The sequence below is a fragment of the Vipera ursinii genome (genome assembly GCF_947247035.1).
Source record: "Vipera ursinii genome assembly, chromosome: 4".
Lineage (NCBI taxonomy): Eukaryota > Metazoa > Chordata > Lepidosauria > Squamata > Viperidae > Vipera > Vipera ursinii.
Window position 1 is genome coordinate 95,517,548 of NC_139514.1, and position 24,663 is coordinate 95,542,210.

Consider the following 24,663-nt stretch of genomic DNA (forward strand, 5'->3'; position numbering starts at 1 on the left):
CCCTTATTGAGTGACCAATCACTTTAAAATAAATTGATTTGGTAATAGTTCCCAGCTGTGTGAGTTCGAAGGTGTTGTGCTGCATTGGGTGACCTTGGAACAGGCTACAGCTTCCATGGGAACAGTGCACAGGCTTTCACTTTCCTTTCTTCCCCCCCCCCCAATTCACCCACCCCGCTGCTCTCCCTCTCCCCCCTCCACCTTATTTAAGACAGCCTGGCATTTAGCTAAGCAAGGCCTGCATTGTGAGAGGCAGGCCTGACAGAAACTTTGACTTGGACCACTATCTTAAAAGTGTTTTGAAGTAGGATATGTACGTCTGTATTACATGCACACCTACACCTTGGCAATTTAGGCTAGCTCACTGGTACTCAACCTTTGCAGCTTGGCAGCCCAGTGGGGGGAGGAGGAGAGGGGAACCAATTCTTGCAAGTGGTGGGCCAGCCCGTGTGTAAGTGGAGCTGCGCCTTCATATGCATACAGGCTCACTGCTCATGTGGCCCTGTTGCAAATAGGCCATGGCCCAGGAATGGTCATGGCCTCGGGAGTTGGAGACCCCTGGGCTAGACAGTCTGTGGATCATAGTTTTTTTTAAAATTAACTAACTTACAGGACAAACCTGATGTGTAAAGCACAAAGTGTTATCACACAGCAAAGAAAAATGCCCTAATAGGTTTACCATGACCTGATCGGAAGTCAGCTATTTGGAATACAACATGAAAATATTTGTTCTACATAGAGAAGAAATCTAAATACAGTGTAGAAAGTAGAAGAATGAGTTCAATCTTCCCAAGAGCCAAACTAGGCACTGTCTGAATTTGGCCATTAAATCCTGACTCTATTAAAAGCTTACAATATGAGATAATTCTTTGTCATTCAACTTAAATCTTCCATACAGAAGAAGGATCTGCATGTTTTGTCTCAAGGAAACAAAGCTAGTTTCTAAAATACCAGCATATATTACACTTCTTTTGAGGAAAAGCTCTTTCATCCCTAGTGAACAGTGGTGAAGATAAGTGTTTGTGTGTGTGTTTAAATAGTTTTGGAAGAAAATGGGAAACTATTGTAGTAGGTACTGGATGGAAACATTCTCAAAATAATGATTGGAGGGATATGGTTTTCTCCCATGTTCTTAAGAGCTAGTTCATATGATTGATCCTCTGGGTTAAAGTAGATATACTAGGATAACAGTCCCAAATTCATGCATGTTATCCTGCAAATAACATAACTCATTTATTAGATCTAAATGACAACAGGGCTGCAAACACCAATGATCCCATGTATATTAGGTCACATACAGAATATTAGAAGTATTTGGGGTTCCCTGTTTCCTCTGTTCTGACTATATTCTTGCCTGTTTTGTTTCAGTTCAATGATATCTTGCTGTACACAAGTCGGGGCCTAACAGCATCAAATCAGTTCAAAGTTCATGGGCAGCTTCCACTGTATGGCATGATGGTAAGTACATGCTGAGTTGATGCTGGATTGGTTACTGCTGAATCTCTTACATAAAAGGCTATGGATCGTATCTACTGTTTAGAAATATAAGCCTTCTCAATTACTGTAAATAGAATAATTAGAAATTTGAAGGAATAAATGCAACTGAGAAGAAAGTGAAAGTTTGAAAACTTAATGGATTTAACTTCAATCATAGCCATCCTTTCAGATTGAGAGAATTGTTGGTGATGGCATCTTGCTCCATAGAGTAGCTTTTGATAATCTTTTCAGACCTGAAGATCCACTGGGTTCTAGATTAGTCCTTTGGAGACTTGCATAGGAGGGTTTATGTGAACATTTACTTTTGAATATGTACACCTAAATATCACCGCCTTCAAATACAAATTCATTCAGAAGATAACACACAAGCAATGCACAGGATTTACACACAAATGGAGATGTGAAGGGAAAGGAAATGTCAGTTTGCCACAGTGATTTGGAACACCTTGCTGTCAGAAAACAAGCCAAAAGAATCATGTCTCCCTTCCAGGACAGTGGGTGGAAACTCATTGTGACCTCGCTGCAACTCCTGTTTGAGCTCTCCTGTTGAAGGGGATAATTAACAAGGCTGATCCCTTCCACACAACGGAGAAGAGCAGTAAAAGGGTGGAGATCATCATCTTGTTGCTTCCACTGGCAATGACAATATGAAGCTGCATTTTCTTTGCTAGAAAAAAGAGAGAGAATGAACTCAATAGGATGCTGCACAGATAAGAATGGCAGCAAGCGTAGATGACCCACAGATTCCTCTCTGTCAACTGCCAAGCTTTAAAAATATTCAGAAAATATGCCCTTAATTTGACATCATAGAAAATAAAGCAGCTGCCTGTATTTCAACCCTGAGGTTGGCCTGTGTGATACCAATGATGTGGTGCATATAATTCTGATGCCCATATTCTCGCTTTCATTGATTATTTTTGATTGTAGCTTTTAATGCATATAGATATGTTCCAGATCTAACCAGAGTATTGTCTGCAGCTATGAGTTTTGCAAATCCTAAATTTTATCTCATCCACTAACTCTGCATAATATCAGGAATGGCTAGTAACCTTGGAGCAGCAGACTTTAAATAGCTATTATTGTAGAATCCTTTGTGCTCTGTGAGTTTAGTTATTTAGTTGCCTAACTAGGTAACAACATCAGTGCTAGTGATTGTGGGGTAGGTTCCCTGTTTCTATACAATAGCCCAGTGGTATTGTATTTTTCTCCTTGGTGTTTCCATGAAGAAGGATTGTTTTCTGCTTGATTGTTTGCCTGGAATTATCTGGGCCGTACATTTCTGGATTTTGGCTGCCTGAAAGGGTCTGTTCAGGACTTTTTGCTTCCTTCTTAATGTTTTAATTGTCTCTTTTAAATGGTGTATAAATGTGGTATATCTCTATGAGTCTATTGATGGCTGATTTGTCTGGAAGTCAAGCTTCCCGTCTAGGATGATCACTAGTTGAAACTATTGTTGAGTTTCTTCATGAGTTGTGAGATTAAGGCGTTTTCATTGTATCTTCTGACTGCTAGTTAGTGTTCATAGATATGCAATGCTAGTTTTCTGTTTGTCAGTACTAAATAGTGGCTGTTACATAGATACAGCTATTATTATTTCTTTCCATAATTTCCATATTGGTGAAAAGAAAACAATTGTTGCATTCATAGTGAAAAACAATCAGACTGTGGTAGCTTGAATTTTTGTAAATTATTGTCTACATGTGTTTGAAAATTTATTTTCCAGTTGGACGATGATGTCTCCATTTTTATTTTCTCAGATAGAAGAGAGTGAAGAAGAATGGGGGGTTCCTCACTGCTTTACACTGAGAAGTCAACACCAATCCATTGTTGTTGCTGCAAGGTAATTACCTGGACCATGTGCTTTTAGAACATCTATGTAGGGATTGAGACAGTGTGCCTGCTCTATTGTAGCTAGTTACAATGGTAATTCTGAATTCATTTGTAATCACCCTTTAGCAATAAACAAGCAGTAGTTAATATAAAGTAAAGTAAGCTTGCAGAGCAGAAGGTGATAGTATGCTTTCTTGTAACTTAATCTGGCCTGCTTATAAAGATTTCCCCCCCCCCCCAAATAAATAGTCTGAAAGCAGGATTTGGCTTAATTTTGCCCAACTTGTGAGGCTCACTACTATTTGCAATGAGAGAAAAAAAGAACTACCCTTTTAGCATTCACAGGACACTGTGAAGACCTCTTCTCCCAAATATTGGGCTAAGATGGGGGTAGGGCTGTGTGGGCTGGCACCTGAGGGAAGGGTACTTCTGCTTTTATCTTTGCTTTTATGTATAGGTGTGAGTTGCCTGGAATTGTTATATGAAATAGGCAGCCCTATAAGTCCTGCAAATAAACAATAAATAAATCTCTATTATTTTCCTAGTAACCGCATTGAAATGGACAAGTGGACTGAGGACCTTCAGATGGCCATTGACTTGGCAGAGAACTGTAATGATCCTGCTTCTGAATTCCATGGAAATAGCCCACCTGACACAAGTAAGTCCAGAACAAGAAAAGGGATGTGTGTGAATCCTACAGTTCATTATATATGCAGTACATGTTGCAGGGCCCCTGCTTTAAAAACAAGGAAAATCAGTATGGTCTTTTCTTATCTAATTTCAGTTCAGATAGATTATATGGCAGCTGGTTTGTGGGTATCAAATCCTCTATTTTATTCTCTCTTAAAAATTTTAGAAATGAGTTTAATAGCAGTAAATGGAATTGTATGCAAAGTAGTAAATAAAATACAGTAATGCTGAAATTAAAGAATGCCTTCTGTGTTCCAAATTCATGTTTCACTGAAGTGTGTACTGGGTCACTCTATTTAGAGCACAGAATTACTAGGGCCTAAATTATAAATCGATGTTTCTTAACCTTGGCAAATTTAAGACTTCAGCTCCCAGAATTCCCATGGTCCATGGGGAATTCTGGGAATTGAAGTCCACACATCTTAAACTTGCTATCTTTGAGAAACACTGTTATAGAAAATAATAATGTTCCTGTGCACAATCCCATAATGAGTTATTGGTTAATCAATTGGCCACTAATTTCTTGTCAGGATGCTTTCCTCAGGGGAAAAAAATATCTTAATCTCCTTCCATATTCATGTTTTCCCTATACAACCAACTCAAATCAGACAAGGCATTAAGATGGCTTCTTCACCATTTTGGAGATTTCCCTGTATCAAAGATAGTCTTTTGCTTATGATTTCATGCTCCATATTTTATACAAGAGGAGAAAAAAAGAGGCTTTTTCCCTGCACTTCATAGAGTCCCCCGAGGAGTCCACTGTAGACCAGGAATCAGAAGACGATCTCACTGCATCCCGCACCTCGCTTGAACGTCAGGCTCCTCACCGTGGCAACACTACGGTGCACGTCTGCTGGCACAGAAATACCAGTGTCTCTATGGTCGACTTCAGTATTGCAGTGGAGGTATCTGGCTCAAAATGACTTGGACTGCAGCTCGAAAGAGCCATCTTGCTCAGGCACCATTTCCTTTCCAATCATTGCCCTCTTGGTTAATTGGAAACTACATTAAGTCCATTCAAAAGACATTCAGGCAATTTATGAATAATTTTACTTTTCATGTGAAACCTTTCATGCTTCTAAATTAATTTCTATATGTTGATATCAAGAGGGGTCCTTCTGAGTATTTTTTTAAAAATCCTCAGTATATTTGGAAAGGGCAATAGGTCTGTCTATAAGCTGCAGTCTGAAATGTGCAATTTGTTTTATTTTCTGCTGTCTATTATTCTCTGGAGTCTTACAATATTCTCCTCTCAGGCTTATCTGCTTCTCTCATGTTTTCTTTATCAGAGGAGATTTCTCTGTGTATTTTTAAAGATGCATTTTGGCTGTAGCTAAACCAATTTGATACAGATTAATGAGGTATGGAATCCAAAACATTCTCATCCCAAATCAATGAAATTTGCATGGAGAGTATTGCATTCTCATATCAATTCATGTTAGCTTTTATATGGAACTTCAGTGTTTAATTTTATCAAAGATAAAGGGGACATTTGTGGAGATCATAATTGTTATTCTGCTTTCAGTTCTTCTTCATAAAATAAGGCTCCATTCAACTCTGTTGAAAAATAGAAGAAAACAGTTCTTCTGAAGCACAACAATTTTTTTATAAAATTGAGTTGAAGATGAAAAAATAACATAGAATTTCATTTAAATTATAAATTGGTTTAGCTTCTTTAAGGTACCTGCAGACACCCATTTCCAAAGGAATGCCTCTAGGTTGTTTTGGCTACATCAGGGAACGCACTGGATATACATGTCTTAGTTTTATAGAATAAAAGGTTCTATAGCTTTAAAAATAACATTTTTAAAGAACTAAATAGTTCCCTTGGATTCAGACATACTTGGTTGTAATTCTCTCCAAATACATTTGATCTTACTTCTGAGAGTGTGTGTGGCATATTCTGTGAGAATCATACTAAGACTTCACCTCTGGGGATCAAACGTTGCCGCCAGATTTCCCTCACATACTTGGAGTTTATCACATCAAACAACCTAGAAGCAGGTCCATCTGCACTCACACAACTGTCTTTAGTTCCACAGCTTTTCCCATGACCAGCAAGTTACAGTCATGCTTTCCTAATTCTGTGTTTAATGTCACATCAACATTATAGTTTATGCTTTCTCTCTGTGTCTTTCCTTCTTTCCCTCCTTCTTTCTCTTTTTCTTGTGCTAGAAGACCCTCTCACTGTCAATGACTGTCCTTCCCCACCTGTTGGACTGATCAGTGATCAGCGGCCTGTTTCCATTTCATATGTCTGCTGGTACCGAATGCAAAGCCTGTCCTTTTATGATACCCTTCAGAATATGAGGTAACCAAAATCAAAAGTAGAGAATTAGGACTACATGTGTGTTATTGTATTCCAGTACACACACATCCTGTCTGGTTTTTTGAAACTGGAAGGGGTCAAAATAAAAGCTTTCAAAACACAGTAAAAAGCTTGTTAGCCCTGTTGTCAATTTGGAAGGTAACAGTGTTTCCTTTTAGCTGTTTTGATAAGAGCCTAGTTCATTATCCTGCTAAGCGTCAAGCAGAACAAAAAGAATAATAAAATTTTCCACTAAGAGAACAAAGATTCAGCAAGACTGATTATTTTTAAGCTAAAGTGTGTTTTTATCTTCCCTTTGTCATAATCATTGGATGTATTTGATATTTAGCATTAGCTTCTTTCAAATATATGGTAGGCACACATTTAATCCAAAGCACCTTAATTTAACTATTTCATCAAAAAAAGTTGTCAAACACTTAATTCAAAACAAAGCCTCTCATTTATGCAACTTTACAATCTATTTAAGTTTTACCTAATAAAATCAGTGGGGCTTAAGTTATTGTGATTAAGCTACCTTTCTAAAGATGACTTAAGAGAAATACATTCGTTTTTCTGGACCCTTTTATATAGTGGTGTTGTGTGAAATATTCTTTATAAATTTTCCCACCAGCACAAAGAATTATAACTTAAAATCATAGTAACATTGTTTTCTAGCCACACACCCTTAAAAATAAATACTCCAGCATCAAATGTGTTTCAGCAAGTGGCTGCACTTAGCTGGTCTTGGCTGATCTCAGGAGCAAAGCAGGGCTAGTAGCCCTAGTAACTAGTTGGAAGAGAGGGTTGGAATTTCAGGCCCAGAACATAAGCCAGGAAGTCAAGAGACCATTCTGGAAAAAAGGCAAGGGCAAAACGCTTCTGTAACTTTGTCAAGAAAATTGCATGTCTGCCAACACCACCTCAGTTTAAGTGGGGCTTCTAATAAGGTAACAGCAGATAATTTATTTCTTGCTAGATTCAACTTACAAGCTGACCTCACTGAATGAAACAGTTCAGAAACTTGAAATGCGATTTATTACCATTTTCAACAGACAAAAATAAACTGTTTCAATTTAGGCTGAAAAAATGCCATTCTACATGAGCCTTGCCTGCTTTTCCCATCATCTTGTTTTACCTTCTTCATGTATTTTATTTTGTTTGTTGTACTATTTCCCTCCTTTTTTCAGAACCAACTCTCTGGAAACCTTCTGCGAAAATTCAAAAACAGCAATGGGTGGCAGAAGCTTTGGGTGGTGTTCACCAACTTCTGCATGTTTTTCTACAAATCTCACCAGGTAATTAATTCTTCTGAAAGGAGAAAATAATCTTTATGTTGCCTTTTTCACATTAGAGGATTGAAATGCAGTTTGATTAATCTCAGGAGAGGTAGTATAGATAGTCCTTGACTTATGACAGCAATTGGGATAAGACTTTTCATCACTAAGTAATGTACTTGTAAAGCCTGACTGCATCACTGAACAATGGCAATCTGTGCAGTCCTCATTATTACAGTCATTAGGTGAGACAAATTCTTACCAGCTTTCCGCATCCTACAGGCATAGGAAAGGCAGCGAGAAGTTCAAGTTACCCATAGGCAGATGAGTGGCTGTTGCCAGGTGAGGGATGGAACAAGGGGATAGGGGAAAGGGTCAGAGAGAGAGAGAGAGAGTGTGTGACAGTGCAAGGAATTGTGCAAGAGTGTCACATGAGTTGTGGAGAGTGAGAGGGGCTGTGAGAGGCGCGCTGTGTGGGCCGAAGAAGACAATAGGGGAAGTGAGAAAGTGAGTGAGAGGTGTGGTGTGGGTTGGGGAGAGTGCAAGGGAGTGTACTGGATTATTGCATGGCTCAGGTAGTGTGTACGGGGATGCGCAAGAGTTGTACAAGGGGTATTGCATGGAGGATATGAAGGGTCCATGAGAGGTGTTCTGTGAGTTAGGAAGGGTAAGGGACTGCAAGAGGGTGCACAAGATGTGTAATGAGAATGAAGAAGAGTTCAGGAGGCGTGCAAGAGCTGCCACACAAGTCAGAGTGGGTGCATGGGGGCATTCTGGTGTTGGGACGATATGCAGGGTGCATAAGAAGCTGACAAAATGCAATTGCAGAGGATCTGGGGAAGGGTGCACAAGTGGAAAGACTTACCTCAGTGACTAGCAATCTTCCTGCTAGCGTCCCCATAGACTTTCTTAGGAAGCCAGCAGGAAGGGTTGCAAATGGCAACTGCATAATTGCGGTGTGCTTGGCAACCGGTCATACTTGTAACTGGGTTGCCAAGCACCCCAGTCATGATCACATGACCATGGGGGTATTGGGACTGCTGGAATGCCAAGAACTGGTTGTAACCACCATTTGTTTAGCCCCATTGTAACTTTGTTGCTGATAGTTGCTGATTTATTTATTAGATTTTAATATTGCCTTTATTACTGTTTATAAGTAACTCAAGGTGGTATACATAATAGTCCTTCCTCCTCTTTTTCCCCACAACAACAATGGTGGATTGGACTGAGAGAGAGTGACTGGCCCAAAGTCACTCAACCAACTTTCATGACTAAGGTGAGACCACAGCTCACAGTCTCCTGGTTTCTCACCTGGTTGCCTTAACTACTGGACCAAACTAGCTCTCAGCTAGTTGAACAATTGAAACAGTTGGTTTGAATGGTCACAAGTCAAGGACAGCCTGTATTAGAAATTTCTGCAGTGAAAATTGTGCACTTTCATGAGTGCTGTTTGAAAGTTGCTATTCTGTTAGTGGTGGCTTTGGTTCATACATTTCATTTCTGTGAGGAAGGGTACACCCAAGGATATTTGAGATTAATTAATATGAAACACTTTACAGAAAATGGATTAGCTGCAGGGATAATTAATTATGGATGAACAACTTGGAGAGAAAAATCAGCACTGAATTCTACAGTTTATTCCAAAGGCACTTGATGGATTTCTGGGAATTCTAAATGCTTCAGTATTTCAGAATTAAACTGTTTAAGTGGAAGTGCATAGTTAATAACTCTGCAGATAATAACTAATCCAATTTTTATCTGCAGAAGTCTGCACTGCTACAAAAATCTGCTATCCAGACCACTACTAACTTGCAGACATGTTAATCCTTTAAAAAAAAATAGGTACATACTCTCCGCTCCTGCCTGCCCCCCAAAGAGAAGGTTATTCTTGGGGTGGTATTTTGCTGTTGGAAAAGGTTAAGTTATAGTAAGAAAGTAGCAGTTGAAAAGTGATGTCCAGATTTACATTGGCACAGATATGGCTGTGTGTGGAAAACAGAGGAACCGAACAGATTGGGAGCAGATGGAGCACAGAAAATCAATGACGGAACAAAATAGGCAATGCAGCCTCATTCTTTCTGCTTTTTGCCTTCTTGTTCTGTCTAGTGGGTTCTTTGTGGACTCTGTGCATCACACATAAGAGTGTTTGTAAGCCTACAGAGGTCCCTCATAATGTTAGACTTTCTAGCTCTCTTTAATCTGTTGCACTGTCCAACAGCAATGTAATGATTTGCTTCGTTACTAAAACATCATTATCTTGAGGATCAGAGCAATCACCAGAACTAGGGGCTTTTTCTTGAGAAAATCCTTATTGAACCACCTTCAAATATACTTTTGATGTCAGCTAAGGAGGAAGTTCAAGAAGAAGATGGCACTCTCCCTATTTCTCCTTGCCGTGGCTTTGATGTGCTTCCTATCTTATGCTCTTTAAGACACTGTGCCATAAATATATGAAATGCTGTAGTTAACTACTTCGCTTGGACGGAGATTTCTTGTGGAAACTGTATGTGTGTATATATTGTCCAATTTTTTTTAAATTGAATTTCTATACCGCCCTTCTCCCGAAGGACTAAGGGCGGTGTACATGGCAATAAAAGTACTACATACAAAAGTTAAAAGTAAGATTAAATTAATTTAGCCCTAACAATAAATAGTTAAAAATACCCCAACCCTAGACCAGGCCGGCCTGTTCAAATAAGTAGGTTTTCAGATCACGGCGGAAAGAACGAAGGTCGGGAGCCATCCGGAGCTCAACCGGCAATTGATTCCAAAGGGCTGGCGCGCCCCAGAGCATGTTCTCCCCCTGGGGGCCGCCAGCTGACACTCTCATGAAGCAAGCCCATAAAAGGTAGTGCTAATCCAGAATCCCCATCACTAAGCAACATGGTCATAAAGTTGAACATTGCCTATTTGTGCCACTTAGCAATGGCAGTTTCTGCAGTCCTATTTGTTATTAAGTGAGGACATCATGTGACTGAGACTTCCAACTTCCTTCCAGCTTCCCCATTGACGGGAAGCCAGCAGAGAACATCAGAAATTGTAGTTACATGACCACTTTCCTGTTAATAGCATAATCACACTATTTTTCATGTATAGAAGAGCTAATAGTTTATTCTCAGTCTCTTCCTTGTCAATCTCTCTACTCTGTCCTCCTTTGCAGAGCAGAGATTGGATAGAAAGAGATTTCATGAAAATATTGCAAGCTGTTTGCATAGTGCATTTGTGGGTCCTAACTCCAGGCTGCCAGTACAGTTGCATTGTTTTTGATGTGTAGAAGAGCAAACAACTTACTCTCTTGCAATCCCTTCCTCTACAGTCTCTCTCCTCTCCAAGTAGGTGGGAGGAAGAAAAAAACACATCAGACTCAGAACACTACATAATGACTGTAATTGTGTTCATGAACTGCAACAATAATAAATGGTCATCAGTTGGTCATATAATTATTTTTTCAGCACCTTTGTAACTTTGAATGGTTTCTGAATGAGTAGTTGATAAGCGAGGATGTACGTACCTGTATGTAATGTGGAAACTTTGCTTGCATCAGCTTGAGAAACTGAGATAAGGAACAGAGTCACCAGTGCATTGTGGATGAAGGTAGTCATCCAAGAGTTTACCAGAACCATAGAATATTCTGACCATCCTCTCCATGCCATATTCCATATAACTCACAAATAACCACTTGAAGGCCACAGAATGATGAGCAGCCTCTCCTTTCCACTTGTGCATCTGGTAAAATATACAGTGGACAACAGGAACATGAGAAGCTATGTTTACAGCCATCATGTTATAGGGAGTGTAGTAATTGTGCCAGTAGGGGTTCATATTTAGGTGCAATATGTGTGGGGTCTCTTTCACAGAAACTCTTCTCAGTTCCAGTGCGATACAGAATACGGGGAAGAGACTGCCTTCTGCACTTGAGAATCACCTTTTGTAAAGCACCTGGTTGTTTCCTCTAGGTCAGGGGTGTCAAAGTGGTGGCCCACAGCCCAGATGTGTCACATGCAGACCACACCCACCCGTTCCACAAAGGCAAAAAAATGACGCAATGCGTCACGCGATTTGAGTTTGACACCCGTGCTCTAGGTGTTTGGTTTAGAAGGTTAGGTAAACTCTGTTGCTGATTTTTATGAGCAGGGTCTTTGGTTTATTCTTGGGTACTGCTCAGAGTCAGCTGTGTGAGATGAGCGGCCATATAAATCGTATGTAAATTCCTTCATTCATTCACTGGGCTGTGAGTTCAGTGAAGGTGCTGGCCTAGAAACCCGGAGACAGTGAGTTCTAGTCCTGCCTTGGGCATGAAAAAAAATAGCTGGATAACTTTGGGCCAGACACTCATCCTTCACTCACCAAATAGCTTGCTTTTCTGGGGAAAATAGGAAGAATTGGTATGTTTGCTGCCTTGAGCTGTACATGAAAGAAAAGATGTGATAAAAATCTAAGAAAAGAGAAGCTTGGGCAAATCCAAACCTATAAGCCTGTGTGCAGTGGCAAGACAAGAAGCCAATGTCTTTTGGGGAGGATCTTCCTGGGTTTTTGTCTTTTACTTGAAAGATATTGGGATTTGATGGTAGGAAAATAGTTTTGAAGCTCTTTGCATGCAGCTCTTTAATTTGTGAAGCGGGACCTTTGCTATTGCTACAACTTTATTGCCTTTTGTTTTCAGGACAATCATCCCTTAGCTAGCCTTCCTCTGCTGGGCTACTCTCTTACCATTCCTTCTGAATCTGAGAACATTAATAAAGACTATGTCTTTAAGCTACACTTCAAATCCCATGTGTACTATTTTAGGGCGGAGAGTGAATATACATTTGAAAGGTATGTTTGTTTACTCTGATTTTACTACATACTATGCTGTTAAATTCTATCATTAAAAATGGTTGGGTAATAAGTACTGTTATAATCCAGTCAATTTAAGTAAAGCAGCATGAGTTCTACCAAGGAGCTAAGATGTCAAATTCTTCGCTTCCTACAAAATGTAAGTTGGGTGCACTTTTCCAGTCCAGACCCAGGAATCACACAAGATTACTAAATCACATTTTATTTTGCTGATCTCATGCTTCATTTCCAAAATCTTGTATCAGTATTAAGACGTCACAAGCCATTTTAAAAAACACTTAAAATCTTGTAACATCTTGTGAAATAATATCAAAATGTTGTGAAAGTGAAATGAGAGGTATCTAAAGTTTTGAAATGGGGAATATTGATTGTAATTTTAAAAATTCCCCAAATATTTTGGTAGTTCTTTGTGAGAATACTAAGTCATTGATATAAACAATTTATTATATTTTTTGCAACATGTGCAGAATTATTCACCCAGGAAAGGGAAGATTGTATAAGTCCTCTCACACCCCACAAGCGTTAGAAGGGATTCATTTTTGTTGAGAAACAAGTTATAGATATAATTCATAGTAGAAGTGAACAAAATGTTCTATGTATGACTTAGATCTAAGGTAGTCTGTCTTTGAACCCAGGCATGTACATTTAGGATATCATGGCCCATAGATTGTTTACTTCCATGTACAGACTGAAATGTGATAGTTCATGACAAAAATTATTTGGGATGGGGTTGGTAAGTAAGAGTAAGAAACAGCCAAGAACATTAGCAATCTGAATAATCATTTCCATCTAACAAAAAAGTGAAGTACTGGTCTTGAAAATTTCCAAACTTTCTATAGCAAAAGCTAAATATTCTTTAGCAAAATCCACTTAAATATATGTGTCTTACTCTATAATATAGGTTAAGTTTAGCTTACAAATGGTGGTTAAGTGCAGAGTTTCTCAAATTCCACCAACTTTAGGATGGGTGGACTTCATGCTGGCTGGGGAATTCTGGGAGGTTGAGAAATCTCAGAAACCTCTTGTATTTAACCATTACTACCCTCTTTTCCCCTTCTGCCACCACCCTATTCAGAGTGGAGGTTTTAAACTCTTCCCATATGAGATCCCATCAGAATCCCTTGGTTGTCCCAGAGAGATGAACTTCAAATGAGTGGAACAAAGACTGGCATTCCAGGTCATTTTTTTCTGTATCCTACTGGGGTCCTCTTAATCTCAAATTGCTTAGCAAGGCTATTAGGATGGGAAAGACAACCTATATCTTTGGGACAACCAATGGGAGGAGTCATCTCCATTGTTCTTCCCCAACTCCATTCCATTCTGGCCAACCAGATCAGCTGTTGGAAGAACAGGCTGGCATAGGATTGGGAAAGAACGTTCTGTCTTATGCAGACAGGAGACCCACCTACTCCTTCCCTTTTCCCACCCTACTGATCTCTCCCTAATTCACCTAATAGGCAAATGTCTTCTGTGAAGCCACATCCACAATAGAAAAGCTTCCCACCTGTACAGTGTAGGAAGTCCTGATGTTTGTCTTTTTATTGCTTAGGTGGATGGAGGTAATCCGAAGTGCCACAGGCCCAGCCTCGCGTGTCCGTGTATTAAGTCACGAAGAATCCCATGTTTATTGATGCTGAACTCCAAATGGTTCATTCCAGCAACTGCTGCTTTTTTAAGAGGATATTTGAATTTATTTTCTTTCCCCTTTTAAGATTTAGTAAAACACAAATCTATTAAAAATGTTTTGGATCAGCTTTTGAAATAATGCCTCTACAGGTTTGTTTACTATTATCAGCCATGTGAGGGTTTCGTGTCTTGTATTTGTTCTTTGGTGTGGTTTTTTTTAGCTTGTGCCAGTATTAAAATATTGTCCTTGGAGTGCCAAATGCCAAAAGATATTTCTTCACCTCAAAAAATTTGCACCAGAAATATGTAGACCAATTTTTGTAGCAACTTCATTTTTTTTATACTTCCTTGAAAACCTGATGCCTCTTCTTTAATATACAGACCCTCAAAATGAGTTTTGGACTGATTTTTGTTTTGGTTATTCTAATCTATTCACTTCACCACCTCAACATAAATCTTCAAGGTAAAGTTCTTTTATTTTTGATGTTTCTACACAGTTTGCTTGTAAGAATTAAAACTGGCAGCCAAATATGTAGTTTGTTCAATTCATCTCACTTCTGAAAGTTGGAAATATTTCCTTCCGATATTGTCAGATGGGTTTGCCTGCTTTTTTTCTGATGAAAATTAATAGTGAGATAGAAAATCATGCCCGAGAAACAGTTTACATATTTTACTCCATGAAGTACTCGTAACAATGTCTTAGGAAATTTAAGATGGTATAATAATTGGTGTAACAAAATGTTAATATCTGTGTTCTACAAGGATTGTGGCATTAATTTTTTGTCAGAAAATTTGTGTTTCAATAAGAACAGATGCAGGTGCATCTCTTCAAAGGAAACATTTGTTTCTGTAATGTTTTGTCCCAATATACTCTGTGCTTTTGCACCTTTATAAGTGGTACTATAAATCCATTCATATTCTGTCTGTACAAATTTGGAAGCAATTAGATAGCCTTAAATATGTTCATTTAATCAATGTCCAGCCCGATTAAGAGTCCAAAACAGCCTTTCTCAACCATTTTTCCCCTGGAGGAAGCCTTGAAATAATTTTCAGGGCTCAGAGAACACTTGCATAAAAATGATTCTATCTAAAGCTCACTATGATTAGCAGCATGTAAAAATTCCCACCTTGGGAAGTGTTGACATTGCATGGCACATTAAGTTAAAAAAAACAACAGTATTTTGTTAATATAATAATGACCTTTCATGGAACCCAAGTTGAGAAAGGCTGTTCTAAAGATTTGATTGAGAGTATAAACTTTCCAGCGATTGAAATAGATTCATTGTGTATTATTAGATGTAATATGAATCCCACATCACACATTTTAAGAAAAATGGTTTCTACTGTATCAATCTCTTGCTTTAAGAGCAGGTTTGGCAAATATAGAGGCTCTGTTGTATAAACATGTTTTAAGATTTGCTTACAGAAAAGGGAATAAAATACCTCAACAGCTTTAAACAGTGTATAGCTCTGAGGGTTTCTTGTCAAGATGTTTGTTCCTTGCCATTTACAAAAACTTGTTATTTTGAACATGCATAACTTGTATCACATAATTTATGTGTGCGCAACTGATTTAGGCAACTTACATAGGTTCATCAAAATGAGTCCATGAAAAGCTGCCCAGCCATTTGCACGAACCTTTCTTTGGCCTAGGGACGCGGTGGCTCAGTGGGTTAGGACACTGAGCTTGTCGATCAGAAGGTCGGCAGTTTGGCGGGTTGAATCCCGAGTGCCACGTAACAGAGTGAGCGCCTGTTACTCGTCCCAGCTTCTGCCAACCTAGCAGTTCGAAAGCACGTAAAAATGCAAGTAGAAAAATAGGGACCACTACGGTGGGAAGGTAACAGCGTTCCGTGCGCCTTTGGTGTCTAGTCATGCCGGCCACATGACCATGGAGACGTCCTCGGACAAGTGCTGGCTCTTCGGCTTTGAAACGGAGATGAGCACCGGCCCCTAGAGTTGGAAACGACTAGCATGCATGTGCGGGGGAACCTTTACCTTTACCTTCTTTGGCCTACATATCCCAAAATGCATTTTGCAATCCAGGATTGGTTCAAAACTTTTTCTCTCCAATACCTCTCCCCCCCCCCCAGGCTGTGGTTTGATTTTTCCAGCTAAGCCATTAGATTGAAGCTGAATCCTGAAATATTGTTTGTAGACCCTTGTTGCTGTAAAAAAGGCACTCCTTTTTAATTGTTTTGCTTTTAAGTGGTAGCAAGAAGATGAAAAAAGTCAACTAGGTTGCTGCTGGCCTCATTATGTCTCTCCCCAGCTCTTTTGTTTCTTAGACAAGTAAACAGCTACAAATAGATTTGGGAAAAGAAGGAAGTAAAAAGAAAACAGCTGGAACTATATTTAGAGTAGGTTTTGCAAATTATTTTGAAGGTCATATAAAATCATTGTGCAAACTTATGACCCATTTTTCTTATTTACTAGATGCAGCTTTTAGCTTGTGCCTTTTCTGTTCAGCAAGGTTTGCATAGTCTGGTTTTAGCAGCTGAATTTGCCTCTTAGGGAGTCACGCTATTGTAACGCTAAGGGTGGCAGAAGTTTTCAGCTTTTGCCACTATCTTGTTTCTCAGGATATAAATACTATGAGCACAAATCACTTATTCAGTGTTTTCTATTGCCTATCAGAGATCTCTTGCAGGAACACTGCTTTATAGCTATTTTTCCTTTCAGCTCTTGCCGTTTAGATTTCCATACAAAATATAATAATCACACCTCCTTTTTTAATATTAATGTTCCTAATTAAAGCAGCAACAGCACTGAAAGTGGATATAAGGGTTTCCCCCCCCCCTTTATTCCAAAGGTATACGGCAGGGGTCTTCAAACTTGGCCCTTTTATGACTTGTGGACTTCAACTCCCAGAATTCCTCAGCCAGCAAAGCTGGCTGAGGAATTCTGGGAGTTGAAGTCCACAAGTCATAAAAGGGCCAAGTTTGAAGACCCCTGGTATACGGTATAGTTATGCACTTCTATATTTGGTTTCAAATAATTAGAACTAATTAATAAGTAATTAACTGAAACAGTTTGTGCTAATTCCATTTCCTTGAATTTTTATATATAAATTGGACCAACTAAAGAAAGGAACTCAACAACTCCCGAATGACACAAGCCATCCTCATCAGTTTGGCAAGATACTGTGTTACCGTTTTACAAAATAACTGATTGGAAAGCTGATAAGCAGATATGTGGTACGGGTCTAGACTTAACTCATATATGCATGACACTTCCTATATCAAAACTGATTTCAAAAAGTATATATACCTCCCTTGTGATTGTGTTTTAGTCGAGTCATGACTGGGGGAAAAACACTAAAAATTCTTAGGCCATATTTCCATTTGTACACAACCAACAGTTTGACAAGAATATTTACGTCCATTCTTCCAGAACATGGCAGCCATAACAGTATTTGGAGTTACAATAATACAATAGCTTATGGTTCTGTTTTTCCCTTAAGTGTCACTAAATTCTGAAGTCTACTTTCTTGTAAAATGTGTGATATAAATACGCTGCTCAATGACATATCAAAATGGTTGTATTTTTTTATTTCTGTGTCATGAAACATACAAGGTTTTGAGAATAGGTTGATATCTGACATAAGCAAATATACTGCATACAGGTTATAAACAGCAGAATTACAGAAGTAAACAGAGCCTGATCAAAGAATAGGTCTTCATTGCATATGTCGCATGGTGGCTAAAAATGGGACTCCATGGAGAGAGATTAAAAAAGGCATTCCCAGATGCTTATGAAAAATATAAGCCAGATATTAGACTGCTATGTTGTGCGTTTTCAAAAAGCAACTGTTGGCCAGAGTTAGACCTTTGCCATAATTCAGAAAGGAAATCATAGTTTTATGTTTCTCTAAAAAAGCATCAAGTTCATACTTAGAATACTTTATCCAGCAACTGTGAATTACTCAATTATGTAAATGCTTCATATATTCAGACTCTTTACCAAAAGTTATTAGATGACAGAAATATACAGTTACTGCTCTCTTTCTAGTATCAATAATTTTAAATCTGAAGACTTTTAAAGTTGATTTATGGCTCTAACAATTAAACATCTCTAATTAAGAACATTTCTAGTTCACCATAATGTACAACAGTATAACTATGCTAACCTAAAAGAGCAAAAATAAAGTCTTGCGACATCTTAACCAATTCATTATGGCATAAAATGGATTAGAGACCAGTGAGATTTACTAGAGTGTTTTAAATTGAAAACATTCCAGGAAATATTCTGGGATACTTAGTGTAATTTTCTGAAATATTACAAGTATTCTAGTGTACAGTGTTATATACCCTTTATGTTGTGTATATAATGGAAAGGAGGATTTTATATGCTAATTGAAGCACTTTCAATGTGAAATGACTTGTTTGGACAAAATGAAAGAGCCATAACTTAACGTTGCTAATTCATTTTATAAATTTTGGAAATGAAAACAAAAGAAATATATCCTTTCCACATTGCTGGACTAACTTTCTACTTTGTCAGGTACACAAGTGTTACTAAGATTTTGTATATGTCCATATACATTATGGGTGCCAAAAGGGGAAAAAAATCAATAGATGGAAAAGCCACAAAGTAACTTTGCAAAATTCAATTGTCTGCATTCTATGGGTACAGGTATTTCACAGCATTCCAAACCCACAAATAATTGCTGACTAGTAAAATTTCATTTGGTTGTTAAAATGGACTCCTGCCCATGAACATTTATATAATATCAGTAAGCCTTTAAAATGCCAAAATAAGTGCTTTGCCATTTTGTGTATTTATGACTTCAATTCAGTAGCAGATTACAAGAACATAGTGAAGTCTAGTTTTGTATTTGTGCTTTGGCTCACTGCCTATATATTTCAGGACTTTGTATCCCAAATACCTGTCATCTTTCAAGTTCAAAATTCTTCCATCCATTGATACATATATAAGCCAATATACAATACAGCCCTGTGTGCACTAATGACTGCAAAATTCCACTATTTTCGAAAGCACACTTCAATGGGTTCTAAACTATTACAAAAATATCAATACTGAAAATTATGTAACATACAAAATGCTTCATATTAGGGTCAAGAACCAAACAAAATGTAGTGCAATGAACTCCAAGTGGTGTGTGTGGAGAGTGGCACCTAAATATGAGTAAACAGGAGCAACTTCTCACAATTTCACAAGAAAAACCAGTGGTCTCAGAGTTCGTTTACAACTGTGTGGCTATAATGGAAATATATCTTCTAATTAATACTTAAAAAGTGGCCCAATAGACCCAGATAGAAAACCTTTGCAGTTTGAAAGACTTAGCTTACTTTTAGATTGCTTAGCTATTTCATTATGCAAAATGGGAAATTTCTCCACTCTACATCAGCAAATTTTGGTGCCCTTAAGTAAAACGGTTACGACAGAAATATTACCTTAGTTAATACACAGGAAACTGCTACCAATTGCCAAAGAATAATCCTGAATACATACAACACTGCAATGCTGGATTTTTTTTTAGGACAGTTCTAAAACAATGTTTAAAGGATCAATAAACAGTACTCTAAAGTTACACAGTCAGAGTAAAAATGGGACTCGAAACAACAAAAGGTGTTTTAGAATTTAAATTTCATTACAATATAATGCAAAGACAATTTGCTTTCACCAAGTTGTTTCATGTATATCAAACAAATGTCATTTTAAAATTCTATGCATATTTACAATTTATTGGGATTAAGTCAAACTGATATTTAAATAAACTGCACTGGCTCAAACAGCAAACTGGCAAAATAGTAATCTTTTAACTGGTTTAAAATAAACAGTGTTTGTTGGAAAAACCACATTTGTAAAAGAACATAGCTCTAACAAAATATTAATTTACTAATTTTAAAGAGCAAGTCATTGAGGTTTTTTGGTTTCCATTTACAAAATATTTCAGTCCACATTCTTGCAATCAAAGGTTACCAGATCTGGGAGTGCATACAAGCTTAGCTGAAAACTCAAAAGAGATCTCTCACCTATCTTATCCTAATTCAACATGTAGCTTACATCATGCTACATTTCACAGACTGTAAACACTGGGGTAGAGACTTAACACAAAATCCATCCAGTTAACATCACACCCACTCTAATGGGACGGCAGCATGGCTGACTCAAATATAAGGCAGTAAAATTTAGTAAATAGTTCAATCTTTACATTGATGAGAGGATATTACAGGTCCTAAATATGCAGTGAGTTCATTTCCATTGACACAATGTGCCTATCCCTTAATCCATTATTATGTTTTTCTCAAAACAAAGTAGAAAGGAGATTTTCACCCAAGGCTTGGTCATAGGGTGAAATCGTTTACAGCAAGTTGTCTTTTAGAGTTACTGTGTTGATTTCATGTTGAAATCGAAACAGTGTAATAATATTGAAAACATGTTATTGTAAATCAACAAAGCCCCTTCTAAAATTCTTGACTAACCACACCCTTTTAACTACATTTTTATTCCACTTTCTCCAAATACCTCAAAATAAAAATTCAGATGGGATTTCTATCATGTATTTATTTTAACAATAGACAAGAATTATACTGTACTAGTTCTTACCTCTTAAAGTGAAACTGCAGTTTTTTATTTTAGATCTTAATAACATTTCATATATCTTCCTCTACCACACAATGAATTGCAGATATTAAACTAAGACCAAATTCTGATTTCAATGATTGTTAACTAAAGTTGCTCACATTTTTAAAATTCTTTTTATAACCAGCATTTTGCAAAACTGCCATTATTTATCCAGGATTTCTAAGAAGCATATAAAAAAGTGCCTTTTTCAGTTATATGTTAAGATTAATTCCAAAATAAAACTATTAAAAACAAATTTAAACTTTGGATTGGCACAATTTTAAACAAGATATAAAACCATGAAGATAAGAGAGAACTCCAAAGAATATGATGTCCTAAATTAAAACAATCAGTTTCGTACCATGATTAGAAACAAAAAAAGAATGCTACTAACAAAAAAAAATAATCTGCATCTGAGGTATAAACCAGATTTTTATAGCACGGCTTTATTTCTGACCTATAAACAAAGATCAAGCAAAACCTGCTATAATACAATTTAAAATTTTTATCGAAACAAAGACAAGCCTATAATAAGTTGATCTATCTGTCAAAATATTTACCTCACTAGTATCATCTACAGAAGTACTTGGCAATTTGTACAGAGGAATCCGTATGCATGTCAAGCAAATTTCAGTAAAAAAGTGATTATATACAAATTTGTACACAGAGCCAATAATACATCCAATTCACATATTTTTTTTTACTTAAAGCAGTTGCCTTCAACTCTTTCAAACCCCAAATCCATGTTAAATGTAAACATGGAACATGGGATTGAATTCCAGACTTCCATTTCTTTCTTGAAAGAAAATCTTAAAACAAAGAAAATGGTGGCAGTGCCACTATAGTGCACACATTTCAGGTTGAAATGCCACCCACCTATGGATCCTTGAGCTGAAGGCCAATGACTTAACACAAGATACCTGAGATTTCACAATAGCTTTAGTTCCTAACTGAAATCCTAAATTTACATCTCAGAAATGTAGAAAGATACCTCCTTTGAATATGTGCATTATTATTATTATTATTATTTTAAAAAACCCTATACAGAGTTGAAAAACAGTGCTCTTGCTAAAACACCTTCTTCTGTTGTTGATGCACCTTCGGGAATGTCCATGTGATTGCCTGCCAATTGTGGAAGACCAACCTGAGAACAGGTGCCTGCAGGAGTCTCAGTGAAGTAGCAAAGGTGGTCACACAGACTTCAATGGGATGAACTGCTCCCTCCAGATACTGAGTACCTATGAAGAGAAAAAGAATGTCATTAAAACCAAAGTAGTGAACAAAATGTTTTACACAGCAAATAAAAAATCTCTCTCTTGCAAATATTTAGAAAAATATACTCTTGCACTTAAAAGCAGAGTCCTTAGCAAGAGTTAAGATTAGGAACCAGCTACCTTTCTTATAGGTTTTTAAAATTTTCTAAACATACAGTACCAATGGCCAATACATGCCATGCACAGTATATAAAACAACTTTCACCATCAAAGAATATTATGAGTTTTTTTCTGATTTTATATCTGAAATTGAGATAGCCAAAACATATTTGCTATTCTGGAAGGATCTGTGACTTTCAGCAGCAGGGATGCTTGCTTAAGTTCACCAACATCAAAACAAAAAGGCAAATATTTCCATCAGTAAAATACTATGCTGACCCTATTCTGACAGAAGCTAATATTTGCTATGGTCCAATAGGAACAGTCCAATAAAAATTAAAACTGCTTTTAAGCTGATATTGCTATTTTAGTTCATTAATAAGTATTCTAAACATTCTAAGAATATCATCATCATCCTTTTTATAAAGACCAAACACAGCTCCAATGATTTGAATATGAATAATGATAGGAAATGTGTGTAGTAACTGTGTCCAAAATGAATGTTGTTGCTGTTATTGTTATTATTATTGTAATTAATTATTACCTCTGAAGCCGTTGTACTAGTTCAGACACCATGGTATCTGAAATTCCTGGGCAAGCTTCTTCAGCTAAATAAATAGCCTCTCTCAGTTCTTCTATGGAGCCCATGTTCCCCCCACAAGCTTGACTTCTCTCTTTCAACTAAAAATCAGAAGGGGATTAGTTCTAAGCATCTGAAACATTTGCAAAATAAATGTGTATGGATAAAAAATAATAACAACAGAGCTCTGTGCTTTGTGTGGAAACATACAGGGTGCTTATAAACCATTTTATAGTCTGAATAAGCCTTAAATCAATGCAAATTAGAAAATACACATTTTCTATGCAATGAGCTTTAAATTAGCAACCGTTTGTCAATTTACATAAGAGACATAATCCAGATGGTACACTGCTAACACTACAGGACCATTTCTGTTATTTTGATCACAACTACTACTCTTCCTCTTTACCACTCCTATTTCCCTACATTAGAAATCCTTTTTAAAAGTAGAGGGAAGCAATACAAGTGAGGCTGAGGTGTTCTAAAAAAAAAGACTTATTACACCGCATCATTTTCACTACATTTAAAATCCTAGCATTTGAAACTGGAAGTGAATTTCCACTGGTACAAGCCAAAAAAAAAAGAGATATTTTATTGCCTTTTAAAAAGGAAGATCTTACTATTGACCAACACTCAGCAGAATAAGAGTTTAAGAAAGGGCAAAGTGGGAACTGCAGTACTAAATGCCTAGTTAAGTCTTATGTGGAACACCTTCACATACGACAGCCGACAGCCCAGGGCCCAGGTCCTCCTTCGCCGGGAGTTTTTTGGCATCACAATGGAAGACGAGCCAAGTTCTCCCACTGTTGCTGGTTTCTCCACCCACCCTGCTCTCAATTGGCCTTAAAGCCATGGAAAAGAAGCAGGCTCCTCTTTCTTCCTTCAAGGACAGTTCCAGTTAGAAGTGAGAAGTCTAGCCCTACCCCCTGCGTGTGGGATGTCTCAGAGCTTGACAGACTCCTTTCTCCTATTTAACATTCACATGAAGCTGATGAGGGAAGTCATCTGGTGACACAGATTACTCAGCTCCTTTTTCACCCAACTAATGTCTTCAAAGCTCCGTCTCCATTTTGGAGGTTGTGAGGGTATGGATGGAGAAAAGGCTCAGGCTCAGCCCTAACAAGATCAAGTGCTGTGTGATTTAGGACAACTAGATCGTGGAGATCCTCTATCTTTTTTTGTGGAGAGGAAAGGGTTGCCCCAGTCACAAATTGTTTGCAATCTGGGGATACTTCTGGTCTTGCATCTCATGCTTTTGGAGCAAATGGCAGTCTTGGCTAGAGGGGCTTTTGCCTAAATCCATTTTGCACGTCTATGGCAACCGTGCCTAGATTGAGAGGCTCACCTATTGGACACCCATGCCTTAGTGACTTCCTTCACTGGATTATTACAAGGCGTTCTAAATGGGACTCCCTTTGAAGATCACTTGCATGCTACAGCAGGTAATTATGGGCATATAATACTTTTATCACAAGGTTTCTGGCTGTAAAGGTGCTGGTTATCTATCATGCATAAACTCCTCCATGGTACAACCAGAGGATATTTAGGGGTCGGTCTATCAGTGTTGCTGCCTACCCAAAAAGTTTGGATCCCATCAATTAAATAGTGCATCAGGTGGGATTTGGAAAGGCCATCATTGCCCTGAGATCTGGATGCTTCCAACCATGCTGGTTTTTAGAAATGTCATGGCTTTTCCCTTGGACTCTGGGCCAGGAGACTGCATCAAACATGTTTTGATATTAATGCAAAATTAATTTTGACCCCAGCACTACAAGTTTATGTGTATTTATATTTGTTGTTGTTGTTGTTAGTTGCGAAGTCGTGTCCGACCCATCGCGACCCTATGGACAATGTTCCTCCAGGCTTTCCTGTCCTCTGCCATCTTCTGGAGTCCATTTAAGCTCACGCCTACTGCTTCAGTGACTCCATCCAGCCACCTCATTCTCTGTCGTCCCCTTCTTCTCTTGCCCTCAATCTTTCCCAGCATTAGGCTCTTCTCCAGTGAGTCCTTCCTTCTCATTAGGTGGCCAACTATTTGAGTTTTAGCTTCAGGATCTG

General features: G+C 37.9%; 2 protein-coding genes across 4 annotated transcripts in view; one reads left to right on the forward strand and one right to left on the reverse strand.

Moving 5' to 3' along the window:
• The window catches only part of FARP1 (FERM, ARH/RhoGEF and pleckstrin domain protein 1), a 171,983-nt gene extending 157,775 nt beyond the window's left edge, over positions 1 to 14,208 (forward strand). For all 3 annotated transcript variants that reach the window (XM_083362005.1, XM_083362004.1, XM_083362006.1), the window contains exons 21-27: positions 1,369 to 1,458; positions 3,255 to 3,337; positions 3,873 to 3,985; positions 4,759 to 4,922; positions 7,513 to 7,620; positions 12,263 to 12,414; positions 13,985 to 14,208. In XM_083362005.1, coding sequence (XP_083218131.1) covers positions 1,369 to 1,458; positions 3,255 to 3,337; positions 3,873 to 3,985; positions 4,759 to 4,922; positions 7,513 to 7,620; positions 12,263 to 12,414; positions 13,985 to 14,066 — 792 coding nt within the window. In that variant the 3' untranslated portion in view covers positions 14,067 to 14,208. The remainder of the gene's footprint in view (positions 1 to 1,368; positions 1,459 to 3,254; positions 3,338 to 3,872; positions 3,986 to 4,758; positions 4,923 to 7,512; positions 7,621 to 12,262; positions 12,415 to 13,984) is intronic.
• A 7,448-nt stretch (positions 14,209 to 21,656) lies between these two features.
• The window catches only part of STK24 (serine/threonine kinase 24), a 29,485-nt gene continuing 26,478 nt past the window's right edge, over positions 21,657 to 24,663 (reverse strand). The window contains exons 10-11 of the mRNA XM_083362007.1: positions 22,570 to 22,706; positions 21,657 to 21,890 (exon numbers count right to left, since the gene is read on the reverse strand). Of these exons, the coding sequence (XP_083218133.1) occupies positions 21,854 to 21,890; positions 22,570 to 22,706 (174 nt within the window). The 3' untranslated portion in view covers positions 21,657 to 21,853. The remainder of the gene's footprint in view (positions 21,891 to 22,569; positions 22,707 to 24,663) is intronic.